The 19082-nt window shown below is 38.1% G+C and overlaps 2 protein-coding genes across 2 annotated transcripts; both read left to right on the top strand.

The window, feature by feature from the left end:
• Nucleotides 1-3144: 3144 nt before the first annotated feature.
• Nucleotides 3145-11003, top strand: LOC125245556 (histone-lysine N-methyltransferase set-1-like). Its single transcript, XM_048156212.1, has 5 exons — nucleotides 3145-4510; nucleotides 5404-5517; nucleotides 8739-8901; nucleotides 10519-10710; nucleotides 10958-11003. The coding sequence occupies exons 1-5, from the start codon at nucleotides 4429-4431 to the stop codon at nucleotides 11001-11003; spliced, it is 597 nt and encodes a 198-aa protein (XP_048012169.1). The 5' UTR covers nucleotides 3145-4428.
• LOC125245549 lies at nucleotides 10620-18485 on the top strand. The gene is made up of 9 exons (XM_048156205.1): nucleotides 10620-10710; nucleotides 10810-10878; nucleotides 11074-11172; nucleotides 12531-12635; nucleotides 12786-13244; nucleotides 13349-13381; nucleotides 15167-17114; nucleotides 17253-17384; nucleotides 17570-18485. Exons 5-9 carry the CDS (start codon nucleotides 12855-12857, stop codon nucleotides 17788-17790), a joined length of 2724 nt encoding a protein of 907 aa, XP_048012162.1. The 5' UTR covers nucleotides 10620-10710; nucleotides 10810-10878; nucleotides 11074-11172; nucleotides 12531-12635; nucleotides 12786-12854; the 3' UTR covers nucleotides 17791-18485.
• Nucleotides 18486-19082: the final 597 nt, after the last annotated feature.

The raw sequence follows: 19082 nt of genomic DNA, 5'->3' as shown, positions 1-19082 counted from the left end.
AGGGGTCTAGAGGAGTCCATGCCTCGACGGGTCAGGCCTGTTTTGGCAGAAAAAGGGGACCAACACAATATTAGGAAGGTGCTCATAATGTTATGCCTGATCGGTGCATATATTATGTATGTTTTGCTGTTTATTTACATGTATGTATGTATGTATGTTATTTGTCATTAATCTTTGAACAGGTAGAAGCTTTAGTTCCTCTGTCGAAAACAGACTGACATTGGTCTGGTAGTCAAGCGTGATCGCACGACCCCCCAAACCTCCCATCACTGGTTATTTTCTGCTCAATTTGAAATGAGGACAGGAGGTTTCCGCATTTGCGCTAACGTGTTAAAGTGCTTTCTCCTGGAGTGAGGTTACATGGCCTCTCCTGGGCGTGTTCCATCTCCGTAATTGCTCGGGAATGGAAATTTCCTGCTCGCCTCTCTGTTCTTCAAAAGGATATGATCCATTCATTTCCTGCCATTGCCATAGTAACCAAGACATCTCCCCTTGACTTTGCCATCCTAGAGTTCCTTTCAGGTTGAAATGAAAGCGCTATCTCTGTAAATGGCTACTCAGGGGTGCCGTGATGCTGGAGTCGTCTTAGTGGTTAATAAGCTGAGACGGAGAGCGGCGCTCACATACAGAGATGCTTGTTGCCGGGTGAACCAGAGAGAACATGTGGTTGTCATGGCACGACATTAAGACCAATTCAGACAAGGCCAGAGAAAATAATAAAAAAGAAAACAAAAAAACAGGAAGTACAGCTAAAATGAAGATAAATAAACACAGAAAACAAGGGCTGCTGCTGGGGGAGGATGGGCTGTTAGTCGCCCACTGAGATGATTCATCAGGGCTTACAGAGAGTTGCCACTGGAAACACTGTGTGTGTGTGTGTGTGTGTGTGTGTACCTACTTATGTCACTTTTGGGTACATTCACCAGGATACACACCAGTAAACTGGGGACCACCAAAAAAACTTGGGACATTTTGTATGTCCTCATTTGTTTGACCATATAATGGCAATCAGCATGCTCTAAAATGGTTTCCTGGCTTAAAATCTCATTTGTCCCAAAATTTCACTTTTATGTGATTTGTGTACTTAAAGTGTGTATGCCCCCCCACTAAAGTGTGTATAACACAGCGCCCTCTAGGAGAACTGCACTTCCGGAAAGATACACACTTTTGGGATTCTGACCAATCAGAGCGCAGGAAGATACTACGAGCGCGGGACTGGTGATCTGACCAATCAGAGACCAATACGTCACCAATAAAGATGGCGGAGGCAAAAACTATCATGAATATGAATGAATTGACATATAATCCACATTTAATTTGAGAAATATTCACAATAATTTGTGTTTAAATAAAAATAGACTCATTTGCAGGAGCTCTCATGCTTTATATTGGCATGTATTATTAACTTTTAATCCTCGGAGTTTTGCGCTCGCATCAATGTGTGTGTAAAGATCGCGCTGCCCCGCCCCCGCCTAATGGAGACTATATCCGCGTACTGTAACTACAGTTTATTAATGTACGAACGAGTTTGAGGCGGGGACGACAGACATTACGTCATTTGAATATGACACGTACATATTTCCTCCCAAAAGCGGAGGGACAACTGTTTTAATCCGTCAAGTATGATGATTTAGTTTATTTAATAAAACACACAAGCAACAAAAAGATTTGAAAACCTTCAAAATCGCTTGCTTTTATGAGTGATTTTATTTGCTTTAAGTGTTTTCTCCTACTTTGCGTTCTGCTGTTCCTCCATTAGTATCAGAGACAAGAGACAAGTACAGTACACAAATAGTAACATAAAAAATATATATGTATATATAAAAAGATATGTGAAAAAAAAAATTATAATATTATATAGATAGGAGCAGTTACAGCAAACATTCTCTTTATATTTTATATATAATATAATAATTTATATTTATATATGATATTTATAATAATTAATATTATATATAATATAATAATCTTATATTTTATATTATATTATATATAACAGTTTCTCTCACTTTGGTGCATTTCTCCAATCACAACTAAAATTCTTACTTGTTCAACAGCCACATTATAGTCTCTTGTTCACATCATAAATGCAGTTTCTCATTCTCCTGAACAAATTGCAAATGCTTTGGTACATTCATGCATTTGATGTACAAGTGTCAGATGTTTCCTACATTATCACTTGCTTATGTCATGTTCATCAAAATATACTAGGTGTCGAATAGTTTTTATTTTCATAAGCCATTAAATGCAAAATGGTTGAACTAGTCATAAACTGTCAAGCATATTTTCTATACATTTCTTTTAGACTTTTTTTGTCCTGAATTATTAAATTGCAGGGATGAATTTTGAATTTCAATAATGAAGGGGAATGTAATTCAAGCAATGTTCAACAGTTCTCTAAAATATCTCAGATGCCATCTCATTTGGGAGGCACAGACAGAGCACAACACAGTGTTACACACTCTGAACATGAATGAACAACAAGGACACAAACAGAGTCAACAGACGGAAGAAGGAGTAAGGATGTGTGGTGGAAGGGAGGAGGAGAACAGAGGAAGAGGTAGAAGAGGCCAAGACTGAGATGTTTCTGATGGAAATAAGAGCCACTGTTGTAGATCATGCTCTCAGTCATGACCTAAGGCCGAGACGGGTCAAAAGAGCCGAATGATGGGAGATGTGTTTGTAGACAGAACAGGTGTGAAATCAGATAATGTTCACTATGTACTGTTCACTACATAAACTGTAGACTGATGTAATGCTATGTTACTGCAGTCTACTTGCATTTTACATTATACAGTAAATATTACGGTGGCTGAGAGAGATCACCGCGCACAACTGAAGAAAACACATGCAAACAGAAAAAATGAACAAAACATCTTGATCAGTTTGACAACACACGTGCTGCAAATATTCACCCAAATACAGAAACTTGCTGCAGACAACACACATACAATGATGATGAAAACTTTCAGGTAATCGACAACACCACTGACAAGTGTTCATTGAACAAGCATGTTCCAGCCAGGTTCGTCACTTGTTTGGGGTACCCTTGAAACATTTCTTTGTCATCAGTTCTCCTCTGTCCAAGCAGTGAACAGAGCATTATTATAATTCAGGCAGCTATCATAAGTCCGATTGGGATGATCGCAACAGTAAAGTATTTATTCCAGTTCCATCCAGTTGAGGATCATATTCATCACGCTGGAATGGACGGTTTGGTGAGGATCTGTGCCACTGGCTGTCATTATATCACATGACATTGTAGCTACTGTAATTTTTTGACAGACCACCAGAAAGTATATCTGAATCCTGTCTCATCCAGTCTAGAGTGACGTGTTCATACTGTTGAAATGTATGCCATACAGATAAAGTGCAGTCTTGTGTATTTTCAATCACTGACATCAAAATCGTATCCATATTACTTCTGAAAATACTGTCAGAGTGTCTTTGTGAACAATGACACAAGGACTTGTCATTCTGATGACACTGATATAAGGATTATGAGCTGGTTACAGGCTATTGCAGGTAATTCATTGTGTGCTGTTATTTGTATGAACTGTTTTAAGAAATGCACATACTGGTTTACATCTTAAGGATGCATATGAATGAGAATATATAATAGGAGAGCAGTTGCAGCAAACATTGTTTTATATTTAGAGAGAGAGAAAGAGAGCAGTTACAGTATTTAGTATAAAAAGTTTTTAAAAGAATCATGACTCAAGCTGGGACGTTTACATGTTTGTTTACAGATTTATTTATTTAACCCTAACCCTAACCCTAACCCTAGCCCTAGCTGAGAGCTGCAGACAGTCTGACACTGAGTGACTCGCCGCCCTTCCCCCACCAGCCTCTGATCGCGCGCGCGCCTCCCGCCCATCCCCCACAGCAGCAGCGCAGCAGCTTCAGTGCAGAGTGAGATCAACTCTGAGGAGAGATCACGAGTGCTGCTCAAAAGATGGAATAATCTCGTCGTGGCTATGCGTTTTTAAAGCACTTTTACAAGATCTAGCAGCTTTTCCTTCCTTTATATTTAATATAAAATACCATAAATTAAAAAAAAAAAAAATTTAAAGAAAATGCTGTTAATAAAGTGCACGTTAAAGTTTATTTTAGAGCCTCGAAATAATCCACACATCTCCCTGATTTTAACTCAAACATTTGATTAAATAGAATTAGTAAAAATTAAGATATGTGTTCCAAAGAGATCGTTTAAAAGTGATCATGTGCTCTGTCCATTAGAAAGACGTACGCCTCCGTTTTTATTTTATTTTTTATTTTTTTATTTAAGTTTGAAGAACCAGTACTGTAAATAAAACAAACAAAGATCTAGGTGTTTGCCAAAATATTTATTAGGTCAAATAAATGTAGTCACAATTTCAACGTGAAATCCAAATACGTAACTACGTCACGTACACACGTCAGCTGTGGATGTGTTTTCCCGGGAAATGCAGTCACATGGCATTGCTTGACGCGAAAAAGACGACAACCCCCATCAATGGACGCTGGAGAGGTGAGATCAAGTGTTGTCCCGAAAATGCATGATAACTAAAATACACTGTGAAATATGAAAGTTAGTAAGATGTATGTTTACTTTAGTGGTTAAATTATTTTCTGTTAATGTTTTATTTCTCGATTGTATTTGAGTTTGATTCTCATTTGATTTTTTTTTTTGCAATAAGGAAAAAAACAGTTTATTGCTTATTTGTAGGCATTGATGAGCAAATATAATTTTGTTATATTTCATATAATATCTCTTTAGATTCTACAATTTAATCAGTGGTAGCCTGTTTTTCTCAATTTTTGTAAAATATCAACAGTATGTATTGTAATTTGAAATAATTAATTTTCATTTTTTATTATTTGATGTCATTTTTAATTTTATGTAATACATTATTTACACTTTTTTTTTTTTTAGTGGAACACAAAAGTATCCATGTTTTTTTATTTATCTTCACAGAGCTTTTTTTGCACAATGACAGTACATAGACACTTTATAGTATTTTTATTCTGTGTGTCAAGCTCCAAAGCAGACAAAATAGTCCATATGAATCTATCAGGTTACTGACTGAAAATCTGTAGCTTTTAAATTAACATGAATATGGATTGATATCAATCATCTGGTCACAATGGTTTTTGGCATCAATGATATTGCTGTTTTTTTTAATCTAAATGCCTGTTTTAGACTGGTCACATATGCTGTCACTGCATAGAGCTCTGTATTACATTTAAAGATAAACTTTAGTGTTCCACAGAAAAACACAACACAGGTTTGGAACAACATGAGGATTAGTACAATAATTATGTACATTTTTGGGTGAACAATTCCAGTAAGATCAAAAAGATTTTTAAAAATGCTTATTTAATCCATTCACCTTATATTTCTTTTTATTTCTTTTTTTCCAGAAATAATGCTGAAAAGCAAAAGGCGTAAAACACCTCTGCAGGATGCAGAGGATCACATGACCCATAGAACTGATAAGCCTGGACTTCAAGAGCAGTTCATCAGCAAATATAAAGGCAAGTATTTATGACTAACCATATACACCAGTGGTTCTCAAACTTTTTTCCCAGTGGGCCGCACAATGGTCCAAGTGCAAGTCTCACGGTCCGCATATAATTTACATATGACGTCACCAATGCAAACCAGATTTAATGTTATGGTATTAGCAGATAATACTATTATTATACTTAGATGTTGCACACAATAAATAACAAATAAAAACTAACTTACTGACATTAGCTTTACAATAATAATCAGTAATGCTCAATGAACACACAAACTGTAGGCTATATACAATCACTTTAAGTTGCTATTTAATTCTGTATGACTTTATGACTCTCTTCAACATCATCGCAATAGTCACCAAACAATCACATAAACGCCTTAATAAGCAAATATTACTCAGCTCTTTTTACAAACAACAATGAGTGCACTGTAGGCTAATTACAATCTCTGACGATATCAAGCTTTCTGTCATGTTGCAATCCCTCGCGCAGCATCGGATCCGCTAGCGCGTGCGGCCGAGTTGGGCTCATCCAGCCGCGGGTGCGCTGATGCGGTTATTTTTACTGATTTAAAATACATCAATCAAACACATCGAATTCACAGTTCATTCTTTTGAAATTGTAGGTTTTGCTTGTCAAGTACTTTACTACAGAGCAAACAGGAAGGCTGCCCATCTCGCTCATTAACAGCAAACTGATTCTTCCATTCTTCTTACCTTTGCTGCTGATGCTGCGACTCTTCTTGTTTGCTTGTGTTCCTTCATTTTATCTTCCACATTTAGTTTTTCTCCTTTAATAACAAATTTGACCATTTTGAGGCTTAAATTTACAAAATTAATGGCTACTGTTTGAACTCTTCCTAAGCACACACTTGTGTTTGTTTCGTTAACTGAGTGATTGCGTCATTAGCCTACATTGCCTGATGTCTGAAAATAATAAATGCTCACCAAAATTATTTTATATGACAAATAAAGCATTATAGCTCATTTATATTTTTTTAATTCACTTTAATTTAAATTTTAAAACAAAAATAAATTGTATGCTACTTTTTTTTTATTTTTTATTATTATTATTGTGGTCGGCATATCGCGGGCCGCATTTACATTTGTGACGGGCCGCAGGTTGAGAACCACTGCTCCACACCCATTTAAACGCTTACTGCGCGTGAAGTGTCGCGTCGCGCAACTCGCGCCCAATTACATCAAAAGTAGCCTATATGCTCACTGGATGTCATGGCAACTGAATCACGGAGGAAAACTTTAAATATCTCGCCTTCGCTTTAATTTCGGACCATCTCCAAAAAGACATAAAACACTAAACAAATGATTTTGACATGCGTTTATCAAAGTAGGAAATCCAGACTTTTAATCCTTTACACACAATTACTGCTGTTGAAATACGAAATGGAGGTGGGTCCGGATTGAATCGGACTTTGAGAAGTGCTGATATACACGAATGGTTAGGTCTTGATGTCATTAATGCAGAATAACCTGCTTTACAAATAAAGTCTTGTAGTTTAAAGGGTTAGTTCACTCAAAATTGAAGTTTCTGTCATTAATTACTCACCCTCATGTTGTTCCACACCTGTAAGACCTTCATTCATCTTCAGAACACAAATTAAGATATTTTTGATAAAATCTGATGGCTCGGTGAGACCTCTAAAGCAACTAAAGACATATTTAAAACAGTCATGTGACTACAGTGGTTCAACCTTAATGTTATGAAGTGATGAGAATATTTTTTTGTGCACAGAAAAACAAAATAACCACTTTATTCAATAATATCTAGTGATGGGTGATTTTGGGCACACAAAAAGTATTGAACTGCTGTAGTCACATGATCTGTTTTAAATATGTCTTTAGTAGCTTTCTGAACACTGAAAAAGGAAATGATTTTGCTCTCAATGCAGGCCTCACTGAGCCATTGAATTTTATCAAAAATATCTTAATTTGTGTTCTGAAGATGAATGAAGGTCTTACGGGTGTGAAACGACATGAGGGTGAGTAATTAATGACAGAAATTCATTTTTGGTTGAACTGAACATTTAGGTGGTTGTTGGTTTGTATGTAAACCAGGACAATGGATCATTTTTATAATAGGGTTAGTTCAAATAATGTCATTTATTACTCACCCTCATGCCGTTCCATACCCGTAAGACCTTCAATAAGGTGATTATTTTTTTTGGAGCTATCAGTATATCGTTGTGCATGATCATGTACATGATCAATGTTTTTTTTAATTTTTTTCTTTTTTATTATTATTGGGTTTTGGTTAAATTCTTGAAGTAAGGGCTGCTTTTTCACTTTTTTTTTTTTCTAAGACACAAAATATACATCAGTAATACCCTCTTGTGATTTAAAAAAAAAAAAAGAAGCGTTTACTTTAAAGGTAGTTGCTAACAAGTGTCTAAATGGGAGACAGAGGTTGTCTGGGACATTAAAAATCATCACCTGAACAGATAAAGTCATCTACTCACTAGTCACTTTCACAGCCTCGTTGTGTTTAGAGGTAGATTTAGGGATGTACACTGTACACAACCATTCAAACATACATTATAAGAATGCAAAACATTATACTTATTAAACAGGGAGATGGATTTTTAAAGTTTTACAGTTCCTGGAGGCACATTTATCAACAACAACAAAAAAACTCTTTATCTAAAGCCAAAAACCATCCATAAACATCCATACACCACAAAGACAAACTATCCAGAAGCGATGCATGTTAAACACAGAATTTTCTTTTAAAAATATTGCAACACAGACACGTTCTAGATGAGTTGTTGAAGCTTAATCATGAGGACGATGAAGTTTTGCAACTGTGGTGTATTTAATAGGCAAACTTAAGCTTAGTTTCTGCAGCAATACAAAAGCCAGTTAAAACAACATATAGGGTTTTAGTTGAGGGAACCGGGGTGTGTGAACTACCGGATCACCTGCAGAAATACGTCATCGCTGCAGCACTCTATTCTAAACTATATAAAGCCAAGATAATATTGTTTATGTATGAAAGAGTATAAAAATTTTAACTGTATAATTTTAAGACTTTAAAGTATAATGTAATGTATAAAAAGCACAGCATACTTAGAAATTTGCCTGGCTATTGACTATTTTCATTCAGCAATTTCCCTTTTACATATAATGTACATCATATGGCAGAGAACTTTAAGTAATGATCAAAATGATAGTTGACTTTTAATAAACTGCTGAATCTAATGCATTTCTCCTCTTCAGGGCGTGGAGTTTTCACCACTAGAGCTTTTTTCAGGGGTGATTTCGTTCTTGAATACAGAGGTGAACTTCTGAGTTCAGAGGAAAGTCTTGACCGAACTGAACACTACACTGAGGCCGAGAACGCGTTCCTGTTTGATTTTCAGTGGAGTGGCAGAAATTGGTGGTGAGTACAGACCTGTTGGATTGATGTAGTAGAGATGCTAAAACATCTGGAACTGTAAGTTCGGTTTGCTTTGTTCGTTTGGTCTGGGATACTTAGGGTGTGTTCATGTTTGTAGTTCGGTTTGCTTTGTTCGTTTGGTCTGGGTCCACTTAGCATTTCTATCGTCGAACCTAAGCCACGCAAAAGGCATAATGATATGTTCACAACCTGATTATTTATATTTTATAAATTTTTATTTTATAAAATGTGTAAAAGTCAAAACAGCGGCAGGAATCCCTCCGGTTCTCACACCTGTACTGAACTGTTATGGGCAACATCACGACTATGAAGAGAAAAAACAGGTATGCATGATCATTCTGTCCTTTTTAGGGTCTCATCTTCCTGTTTTTGTTTCGTTTAGATCTCTTTGGTCCGTGTTGCGTTCATATTTCAGTCGAACTGCTCCAGAGTTTGTTTGGAAGTGGACCAAGACCCATCTTTTCAGTAGTCTCTGTCCACTTGTTTAGTGTGCACCAGGGTTCAGATAGCAGTGTTCACACGTTCTAATGAATGCTGCTTTTCCACTACATGGTACGGCTCGGCACGGCCCCTTAATTTTTATGGACTTTTATACATGGACTTTCCATTGACTTCCATTATACAGCTGACAGACAGCAACGGTTTAAGTTAAAAATCGTAATTTGTGTTCTACTGAAGAAACAGTCACCTACATCATGGATGCGCTGGGGGTAAGCAGATAAACATTTCTATTTTTGGGTGAACTATCCCTTTAAATAGTACCACTTCGGTTGAGGTTCCAAACGTGCCATACTGATACTGAAATGTGACGTGTAAGCACTGAAGATCACTGATTTGTCAGAGAGTATAACAGCATCCGCAGAGACACTAGATTGGATTTACAACACCAGCTAGATTTAATTCTAGCGGGTTTGCTGCCTTGTGTTTTTTAATCGACTTGCTTTAAATGACCATCACATGCAACTTGAAAAAAGAAACGCCTCTATTGTGGTCAGTAGACGAGGTGGCAGCACAACTGTAATGATCAGACTGTAATCCCAATCACTTTGAAGCGGTACTAACTGCAGTGGAAGAACAAACCGAGCGAGTTGAGTCGTACCGCACATTGAGAAAGTGCCATAAAAGAGCAATGGCACCAGGGTTCGTTTTAATCTAAACAAACATGCCAAGTGTGAACACACCCTTAATACTTAAAATTAACCATGAACTGACTTGAAGGCTGCTGAGTGCAGTTTCTTTGAGTCATCAATATTCATTTTTAACCGCATTCCCAAAAGAGAACAAAATGGTGAATGTTAGATGCATTTGTCTGCTGAGAGGATGTTGCCATACACTATCCGATAGATCCGTGGTTCTCAGACCCTCCTCTCTGCAGATTCAGATTCTGTCTCCTTAACCTGACACACTCGGTTGAGTTCATAGAGCTGTGTCCTGATGATCAGCTGATGGTCTGAATCAGGTAGATTAAAAAACGAGACATACAACTTATGCAGAGCGGTGGGTTTCCAGGGCTTGAGTTCAGAACCACTTAAAAATAACTCTACTTGTCTAGCATATATAAGATTACAAGTATTGAGTAATAATTTTATGTCTTTATAGCATGGATGCATCTAAAGAAGACTGTTCCTTGGGAAGACTTGTAAATGATGAACACAGAAATCCTACTTGCAAAATGAGAACCCTTGAAGTGAGCAGAAACCTCACCTGTGTCTCTTTGCTGTGCGAGACATTCTACCAGGAGAAGAAATCACCTACAATTACGGAGACTCAGACTGGCCATGGCGAGTCAAGGTACTATCAAAAAAATGATAGAAAGATTGATCAGTAATTCATGATAATCTTTTACTATCTGATTAGTTACCATGTGATTGTGGTCTCATATTTCTCAAGCCTTTGAATCAAGCATCAACTGAATCCTCTGATAAAAAGCCATCCATCAGTTTGGGTCCGCAGAGATCGGTAAGTCCACTTTAAAACATCTGTATCATTATTCTTTATTATTGTCTCTTTTGTGAGTAGTGTGTCTGGGTGTTAACAGAAGGAAAGGAGTGATAGATAAAGTTACTGTAGGACAGCTAGAGTAATTACTGGTTTTTCTGTTCTATACAAACATTTCTGATTTTTATATTCACTGGTTCCTTTTCTGGCATCCAGCCCCATTGTGCTGCTCCTGTTTCTTCACCTGGATTGGACGAGGTGAACAGCAGTGGTCCACATAAGCAGTCAGGCAAAGCAAGAACATCAAGAAAAACGGTAACTATCTCATAATGCAGCAACTATTAGATGATTTCTGGGGAAAACTGTTGATATTTGAAATCGACACCCAAACAACCACACCCCTCCCTTCATTGCTCCGCCCCCAAAATACTGAACACCCTATTCAACACAGGCAACTACTAACAGCTGGTGCACAGGTGTTCAACTAGAAAAGATCTTTATCGCTGGCAGACCGTAGGATGCATTAGAAGGTTTGTTTTTAGTTGATTGTAGGTGCATGTCCACTTCATCCAGCACACTTTGTGTAAACGCTCCAAATGGTACAAAATAATATTTTGTCATTAGAAATGTAATTTCTGTGAAAAGAAATGTAAAAAGTTAAAGAGGTTCCTTCCTGGTCTGGAAGGAACCACTGCGGAGAAGCACAGTATCTGTGTGACTCGTCATAGACATAAACAGAGAGAAGTAGCTCCAGCTACAATGTTCTTTAGACACATGCAGTTATGTTTATTAACCGCTCAAGCACCAAAAGTTATGGAATGTAAATGTAGTCTTACTACCTTACTACCCACCTCTGCTAGTTACCTAGTTATTGTCACAATTTTATTTTCAATATTGTTAATGTACATTTTATGTTTGTTTAAAGGGTTAGTTCAAATAATGTCATTAATTACTCACCCTCATGTCGTTCCACACCTTTAATTTTCAGAACACAAATTAAGATAATTTTAATTAAATCTGATGGCTCAGTGAGGCCTCCATTCAAAACAATGACATTTCCTCTCTCAAGATCCATTAATGTACTAAAAACATATTTAAATCAGTTCATGTGAGTACAGTGGTTCAATATTAATATTATAAAGCCACGAGAATATTTTTGTGCACCAAAAAAACAAAATAACGACTTTTCGACAATATAGTGATGGGCCGATTTCAAAACACTGCTTTGGAGCTTTATGAATCCAAAGTCACGTGATTTCAGCATTTTAGCCGTTTGATAGGAGATCCGAGTCACTGATTCGATTTGTGAAGCTCTGAAGCAGTGTTTTGAAATCAGCCCATCACTATATTGTCAAAGTCGTTATTTTTTTTGTTTGGTGCACAAAAAGTATTCTTGTCACTTTATAATATTAATATTGAACCACTGTACTCACATGAACTGATTTAAATATGTTTTTAGTACATTAATGGATCTTGAAAGAGGAAATGTTACTGCTTTGGATGCAGGCCTCACTGAGCCATCGGATTTAATCAAAAATATCTTAATTTGTATTCTGAAGATTAACAAAGGTCTTACGGGTGTGGAACAATATGAGTGTGAGTAATTAATGACATTATTTTCATTTTTGGGTGAACTAACCCTTTATGCTAAATACTTCTTTATATATCCACAGAAGCGGTTTCAATCAAGACTGGCAAAATTAAGAAAACATCATGAAGATTGCTATGAACGTTTTAACAGAGCAGAAACTGAAAAGGAACGCAATAAGATTGCTAAAGTAAGATTGAGTAATATGTCAACATCATAACAATACTCTGTGATCAACACCTCAGTCCATTAACAGCTAATTATTTTAATATTAATTAATAGTTTCTTTTGCTTGTAGACCTTATGTTTTTATTCAGATTATATTTTCAAACTGTTACAGTCATCCTTAGTCGCGTCCGCAACTGATGCATCCTCTTCATCACCACCCTGTGCTGTGTCCACCTCTGTAATGACCTCATCAACGTCACCACCTCCTGCACCACCAACGTCACCTGCGCAGCCCTCGTCGTCCTCATCCTCGCCTGCGCAGCCCTCGTCGTCCTCATCCTCGCCTGCGCAGCCCTCGTCGTCCTCATCCTCGCCTGCGCAGCCCTCGTCGTCCTCATCCTCGCCTGCGCAGCTCTCGTCGACCTCCTCCTTGCCTGCGCAGCCCTCGTCGTCCTCATCCTCGCCTGCGCAGCCCTCGTCGTCCTCATCCTCGCCTGCGCAGCCCTCATCATCCTCATCCAGCCCAGCACAGCCTCCATCTTCTCCTGCTCCACCCTTATCTTCACCCTGTGCTGTATCCACACCTGTGGTTCTCTCATCACAGATGTCTAAGACACTCTCATTAAGAGAGGTGGGTATCTTCATTTGCTCAATTATTGGGATGGTCTGGGTGTATTGGACTGGTAGGACTAAATTATATATTATTTTTATTTGTTTGTATTTCTCCTCTTCCAGGTACCCTCTTTAAGGCTATCAAGAAAAAGACAGGTATGTGACTTGCCATGTAACTCTTTATACACTGCGTTCCAAATTATTATGCAAGAGACAAATCAGTAAGATTTCTGTACAATAAACATTCAGATTTTAGTTTTTCTAAGAAAATGTTTGTTTGTTTATTTATCCATGTCTTTTTAGATAACTGGTATCAATCTCAGACAAAATAATTTGCCAAATCTATGGAAACCCTACTTAGAGGTTGTTCCACATTATTAAGCAAGTCACAGTTCTCATGCAATATGGGGAGGAAGAAAGATCTTTTTGAAGATGAAAAGCATGAAATGGTGCAATGTTGTGCAAAAGGCATGAAAACAACTAATATTGTGTGAAACTGAATGGAGATTATCGAATTATCATAAGATTTGTGAGTGATTTAGAGCACAGCAGAACTCGGTCAGATAAAGGCTTATTGAGGAAAATTCCTGTCAAAAAAATTAACTGTATTAAAAGGGCAGCTATAAAAAAGCCAGTGTTGAGCAGCAAACAGGTATTTGAAGCTGCTGGTGTCTCTGGAGTCTCAAGAAGCTCTCCATGCAGGCTGGCAGTTGTGCGTAAAGATGCATTTCAGACACTCCAAACCAAACCTCACAAAGCGAAACATTAACAGTTGGTGAAGAAATACATTTTCAAACAGATTTATTGCTGTGATGTTTTTTTGCAGCATGGGATAGTGCATAGTGCATTGTACAATAGTGCATTGTACTGTGCACTATCCTCCTTTTTATACCATAGCTGAAAATGAATTATTATGAACTCCACATATCTTGCAAAAGTCATTTTAATACCCTCCATCTCACTTTCTAGTATTCCAGCCCAAACAATCAGCCACCAGCTCCTTGCTGACGTCGCAGTCTTGCTGGAACGTGGTGGCCATTCACCAACCATCCAGAAATCAATCCATTTAGACCATCCATTGTAGTACGGCATTAGTCAGTGAATAAAACTATTTAAAAATGAGTCTTCATGTATTTCTAAACCCACTGTAAATGTTTCTCTTTGTGAGGTTTGGTTAGTGATGGCTGAAATGCATCTTTACGCACAACTGCCAGGCTGCATGGAGAGCTTCTCAAGACTCCAGAGACACCAGAAGCTTCAAATACCTGTTTGCTGCTCAACACTGGCTTTTTTATATAGCTGCCCTTTTAATACAATTAATTTTTTTGACAGGAACTTTCCTCAACAAGCCTTTATCTGACTGAGTCCTGCTGTGCTCTAAAGCACTCACAAATCTTATGATAATTCGATAATCTCCATTCAGTTTCACACAATATTGGTTGTTTTCATGCCTTTTGCACAACATTGCACCATTTCATGCTTTTCATCTTCAGAAAGATCTTTCTTCCTCTCCATATTGCATGAGAACTGTGACTTGCTTAATAATGTGGAACAACCTCTAAGTAGGGTTTCCATAGACCTGGCAAATTATTTTGTCTGAGGTTGATACCAGTTATCTAAAAAGACATGGATAAATAAACAAACAAACATTTTCTTAGAAAAACTAAAATCTGAATGTTTATTGTACAGAAATCTTACTGATTTGTGTCTTGCATAATAATTTGGAACGCAGTGTATACTCATCATTTTCATAGTTATGACACTTGCCTACAATCCAGGAAATGTAATTTTACGGGAACTGCTGCCATGCCCACTATGCTCACATACGATCTCTTCTGTTAGATTCTGGCAGTGGTATACTCATGTGATCACTAAAAAAGTAGTTGGAAAAAAACAACATTTGGAATTATTTGAGTAAGTGTTCATTTTTTTCTCATTCAGTATTCAGGAAGTGCCATCAGTGACTACAGCGATGTCACAGACTACATTGATGTTGACTACATACCAAAAATCAACTCTGATGAATCGGATGGTAGTTCTTCTGGACATGACATGGGTAAAAGTGCTTTGATGCATCCAAAATCACTCAAAGAGGCTGGTAGTTCATCTAATCAATTTATGACGGCACCATCACCAAAAAAGATGAAATGCCAAACTAAAGAGACAAACACCTTGTCTGGTGATAAGACTTTTATTCAGTCCATGCCATCACCAAAGCAGGAATGCAAGACATACAAGAAGAAGCAGTATTGCCTTTATTGCTCTAAGCCATATTCAAAAATGGCAAGACATCTTGAATTTGTCCATCGCAACGAAGTGGAGGTTGTAAAGGCAGTAGCATATCCAAAAAATTCAAAAGAACGACGAGTCCAGTTAAACCACCTTAGAAAAAGGGGCAACTTTGCCCACAACACAGATGTTGTGAGACAAGGACATGGGGAGATGATTGCCTGTTACCGTCCAAAAAAAGGAAAAAGAGCCAAAGAATTTATTCACTGCATTTACTGCCAAGGGCTTTACAACAAGAGTAGCCTTTGGAAACATATCAAAACCTGTCCTCTGAAACCTAAAGATGATGAAGCCCAGGGCAGGAAAAGAGTTCGATCTCTGTGTGCTCTGAACACACCAGTTGGCTTAGAAGTAAGCACAGGTTTCAAGAAAGTACTATCCTTTATGAACTATGATGACGTTTCACGCGTAGTCCATTCCGACATATGCATCATGCAGCTGGGGCAGCACATGTTCAACAGGATGGGGTCTGATGTGACCAGACATGACTACATCAGGCAGAAGATGAGAGAAGTTGGCAGACTTCTTCTTGAAGCAAGGAAGTTTACACCACTGAGAACAATGGTAGACTTCATCATACCAGCAAACTTCAAACATGTCATAGCAGCTGTTAAAGTTGTATCTGGCTACGATGAAGAGAAAAACTTCTACCGTATTCCTTCTTTAGCTCTCAAACTTGGGCATTCTTTAAACAAGATCTGTAGCATTGTTGAGAGCAACGCCATGATGTATGGAGATCATGACCGTGCTGAGTGTGCTCGAGACTTCAGGAAAATACACCAGGCAAGGTGGAATGAGTACATTTCTGCTGGTGCTATAACTACATTGAAAGAAGCCAAGTGGAACACACCACAGATCATTCCTTTCACTCAGGACGTCAAAGTCCTACATGCACATCTTGACAAGAAACACAATGAGCTCCTAAGTAAGCTCAGAACTTGCCCTTCTGCTGACAGCTATGCTGCTCTAGCCAAAGTCACGCTGTCCCAGGTCATCCTGTTCAACAGAAGAAGAGAAGGTGAGGTGTCCCGGATGCTTTTGTCAGCTTTTAAAAGCAGGGATTCTTCTGAGCTACACGAAGACATCGCCATCTGTCTGTCTGAGTTTGAGAGGAAGCTGTGCCTGCACTTCACCAGAGTTGAGATCCGTGGTAAACGGGGGAGAAAGGTTCCTGTGCTCCTCAAGCCTTCGATGGTTACTGCCATGGAGCTGCTCGTTGAAACACGTGAGGTTTGTGGCGTTCCAGCAGAGAATCCCTTTATGTTTGCCAGATGTGGAGCGATGTCTGCCTACAGAGGAGGAGAGTGCATCAACAAAGCTGCTTGTGAATGTGGCATAAAGAATCCCGAAGCGCTGTCATCAACCAGGCTCAGGAAACACATAGCAACCATGTCGAAAGTTCTGAACCTTGATGAGAATGAAGCAGACCAGCTGGCTGATTTCCTTGGTCACGATATTAGAATCCACAGACAGTATTACCGGTTACCAGAGGGGACACTGCAGCTGGCAAAAATGAGTAAAGTCCTAATGGCCATGGAGAAAGGAACACTGTCTGACTTCAAAGGAAAGAAACTTGACGACATTGAAATTGACCCAAATGGTATGAGTATACTTGGACGGTCTGTGTGTGTCTGTGCTGTATATATTTGCAAAAAACTGTACATTATCATATGTTACAGATGCTAAGTATAATCAATAAACTGTTGATTTTTTTTTTTTTTTTTTATCAACTGTTTAGAGCAACTTGAGGCTCAAGGTGATTCCATGTCAAGTGATGAGGAGGATTACAGTGACGTATCTCAGACAACCGCACCAGCAGAGACTGATCCACCTGTTCAATCTGATCAATCTGTTTCACAAGAGGATCAAGGTAAGAAAAATCTCTAAACTACATGCACAATAATCATCAAATAACCATAAATTAGCTCCAAGCAGCAATATCCATCCAAGGGCTTTTCAAAATTCAGAAAAATCTACACATTAGGACATATGTATGATTTGGTCATACTCACTGATTTAGTTGTTATGAGAATTACATTTTTAATTATTCCATAGGTTCTTCAAACGCTCCAAAAAAGAAATGGGAGGACAATGAGGTAAAAGCAGTAGAGAGACACATGATGAAGTTCATCAAGACATGCAAAGTTCCTGGTAAGCAAGACTGTGAAAGATGCATTCACGCAGAGCCAGAAGCTTTGAAGCAGCGAACATGGACTGGTGTGAAAAATTATGTGCGGAACAGGATCACGACTCTTAAAAGAAAGGGTGGTTTGTGAGGAGGCACAAACACAAAAACACTTCAGTGCCTTTTATAACTTCTTTACTGTAAAAAAATAAATATATAATATATAAAAATACTGTAAAAATATAATATGATGTGGAAAGTGTTAAAAGTATTATTTGACTTATTTGTGTGAAGAGAGTGGCTCAACTAGCGACCAGCTCATTGAAGGTGCTGTACATTAACGTTGTTAGCAAAAGACTGTACTGCGATGTTACATAAACTAATCAAAAATAATCTGTACCATTTATCCCAAGTAAAATAATCCCATATTAGCTCTTATAAATATATTTTACATGCCATCTTAACACTTTGCACATCATTCTCGTTTTGTAATAAGTGGAGGAAAATTAAAAGAAATTAGGATAAAGGTGTAGAAATTATTTTGAGGATGGAATGAAGCAGAATATCAAGAAAGTAAGGAGTATAAGAACACTAATGAAGACAGAATAGTTCATTTTCAATGTTCTGTTTTCATTGTTCAGTTACAATGAAGTTCGATGGAATGTCACTAAATTTTCTATATGTCATAAATATAAAGGATGAGGTAAAGGGGATAAGGGGGAGGAGCGAATGTAAAGGTTGTGAAAAGAGGGAGGAGCGAATGTAAAGGTTGTGAAAAGAGGGAGGAGCGAATGTAAAGGTTGTGAAAAGAGGGAGGAGCGAATGTAAAGGGGATGAAAAGAGGGAGGAGCGAATGTAAAGGTTGTGAAAAGAGGGAGGAGCGAATGTAAAGGTTGTGAAAAGAGGGAGGAGCGAATGTAAAGGGGATGAAAAGAGGGAGCGAATGTAAAGGTTGTGAAAAGAGGGAGGAGCGAATGTAAAGGGGATGAAAAGAGGGAGGAGTGAATGTAAAGGTTGTGAAAAGAGGGAGGAGTGAATGTAAAGGTTGTGAAAAGAGGGAGGAGCGAATGTAAAGCGATGAAAAGGAGCGAATGTAAAGGGATGAAAAAGGGAGGAGCGAATGTAAAGGGGATGAAAAGAGGGAGGAGCGAATGTAAAGGGGATGAAAAGAGGGAGGAGCGAATGTAAAGATTGTGAAAAGAGGGAGGAGCGAATGTAAAGGGGATGAAAAGAGGGAGGAGCGAATGTAAAGATTGTGAAAAGAGGGAGGAGCGAATGTAAAGGTTGTGAAAAGAGGGAGGAGCGAATGTAAAGGGGATGAAAAGAGGGAGGAGCGAATGTAAAGGGGATGAAAAGAGGGAGGAGCGAATGTAAAGATTGTGAAAAGAGGGAGGAGCGAATGTAAAGGGGATGAAAAGAGGGAGGAGCGAATGTAAAGGGGTG

Source organism: Megalobrama amblycephala, linkage group LG14 (genome assembly GCF_018812025.1).
Source record: "Megalobrama amblycephala isolate DHTTF-2021 linkage group LG14, ASM1881202v1, whole genome shotgun sequence".
In the NCBI taxonomy this organism is placed as follows: domain Eukaryota; kingdom Metazoa; phylum Chordata; class Actinopteri; order Cypriniformes; family Xenocyprididae; genus Megalobrama; species Megalobrama amblycephala.
The sequence above is the reverse complement of the archived record's forward strand: the minus strand, read 5'-3'. Positions and strand labels throughout refer to the sequence as shown.

Excerpts from the sequence above, each read along its gene's own strand:
- LOC125245549 (XM_048156205.1), top strand. The coding sequence starts at position 12,855 with ATGACCTCATCAACGTCACCACCTCCTGCACCACCAACGTCACCTGCG. Across the intron at positions 13,245-13,348 it reads AGACACTCTCATTAAGAGAG|GTACCCTCTTTAAGGCTATC; the intron begins GTGGGTATCTTC and ends CTCCTCTTCCAG. Across the intron at positions 17,385-17,569 it reads TGTTTCACAAGAGGATCAAG|GTTCTTCAAACGCTCCAAAA; the intron begins GTAAGAAAAATC and ends ATTATTCCATAG.
- LOC125245556 (XM_048156212.1), top strand. The coding sequence starts at position 4,429 with ATGTGTTTTCCCGGGAAATGCAGTCACATGGCATTGCTTGACGCGAAA. Across the intron at positions 4,511-5,403 it reads CATCAATGGACGCTGGAGAG|AAATAATGCTGAAAAGCAAA; the intron begins GTGAGATCAAGT and ends CTTTTTTTCCAG. Across the intron at positions 5,518-8,738 it reads GTTCATCAGCAAATATAAAG|GGCGTGGAGTTTTCACCACT; the intron begins GCAAGTATTTAT and ends TCTCCTCTTCAG.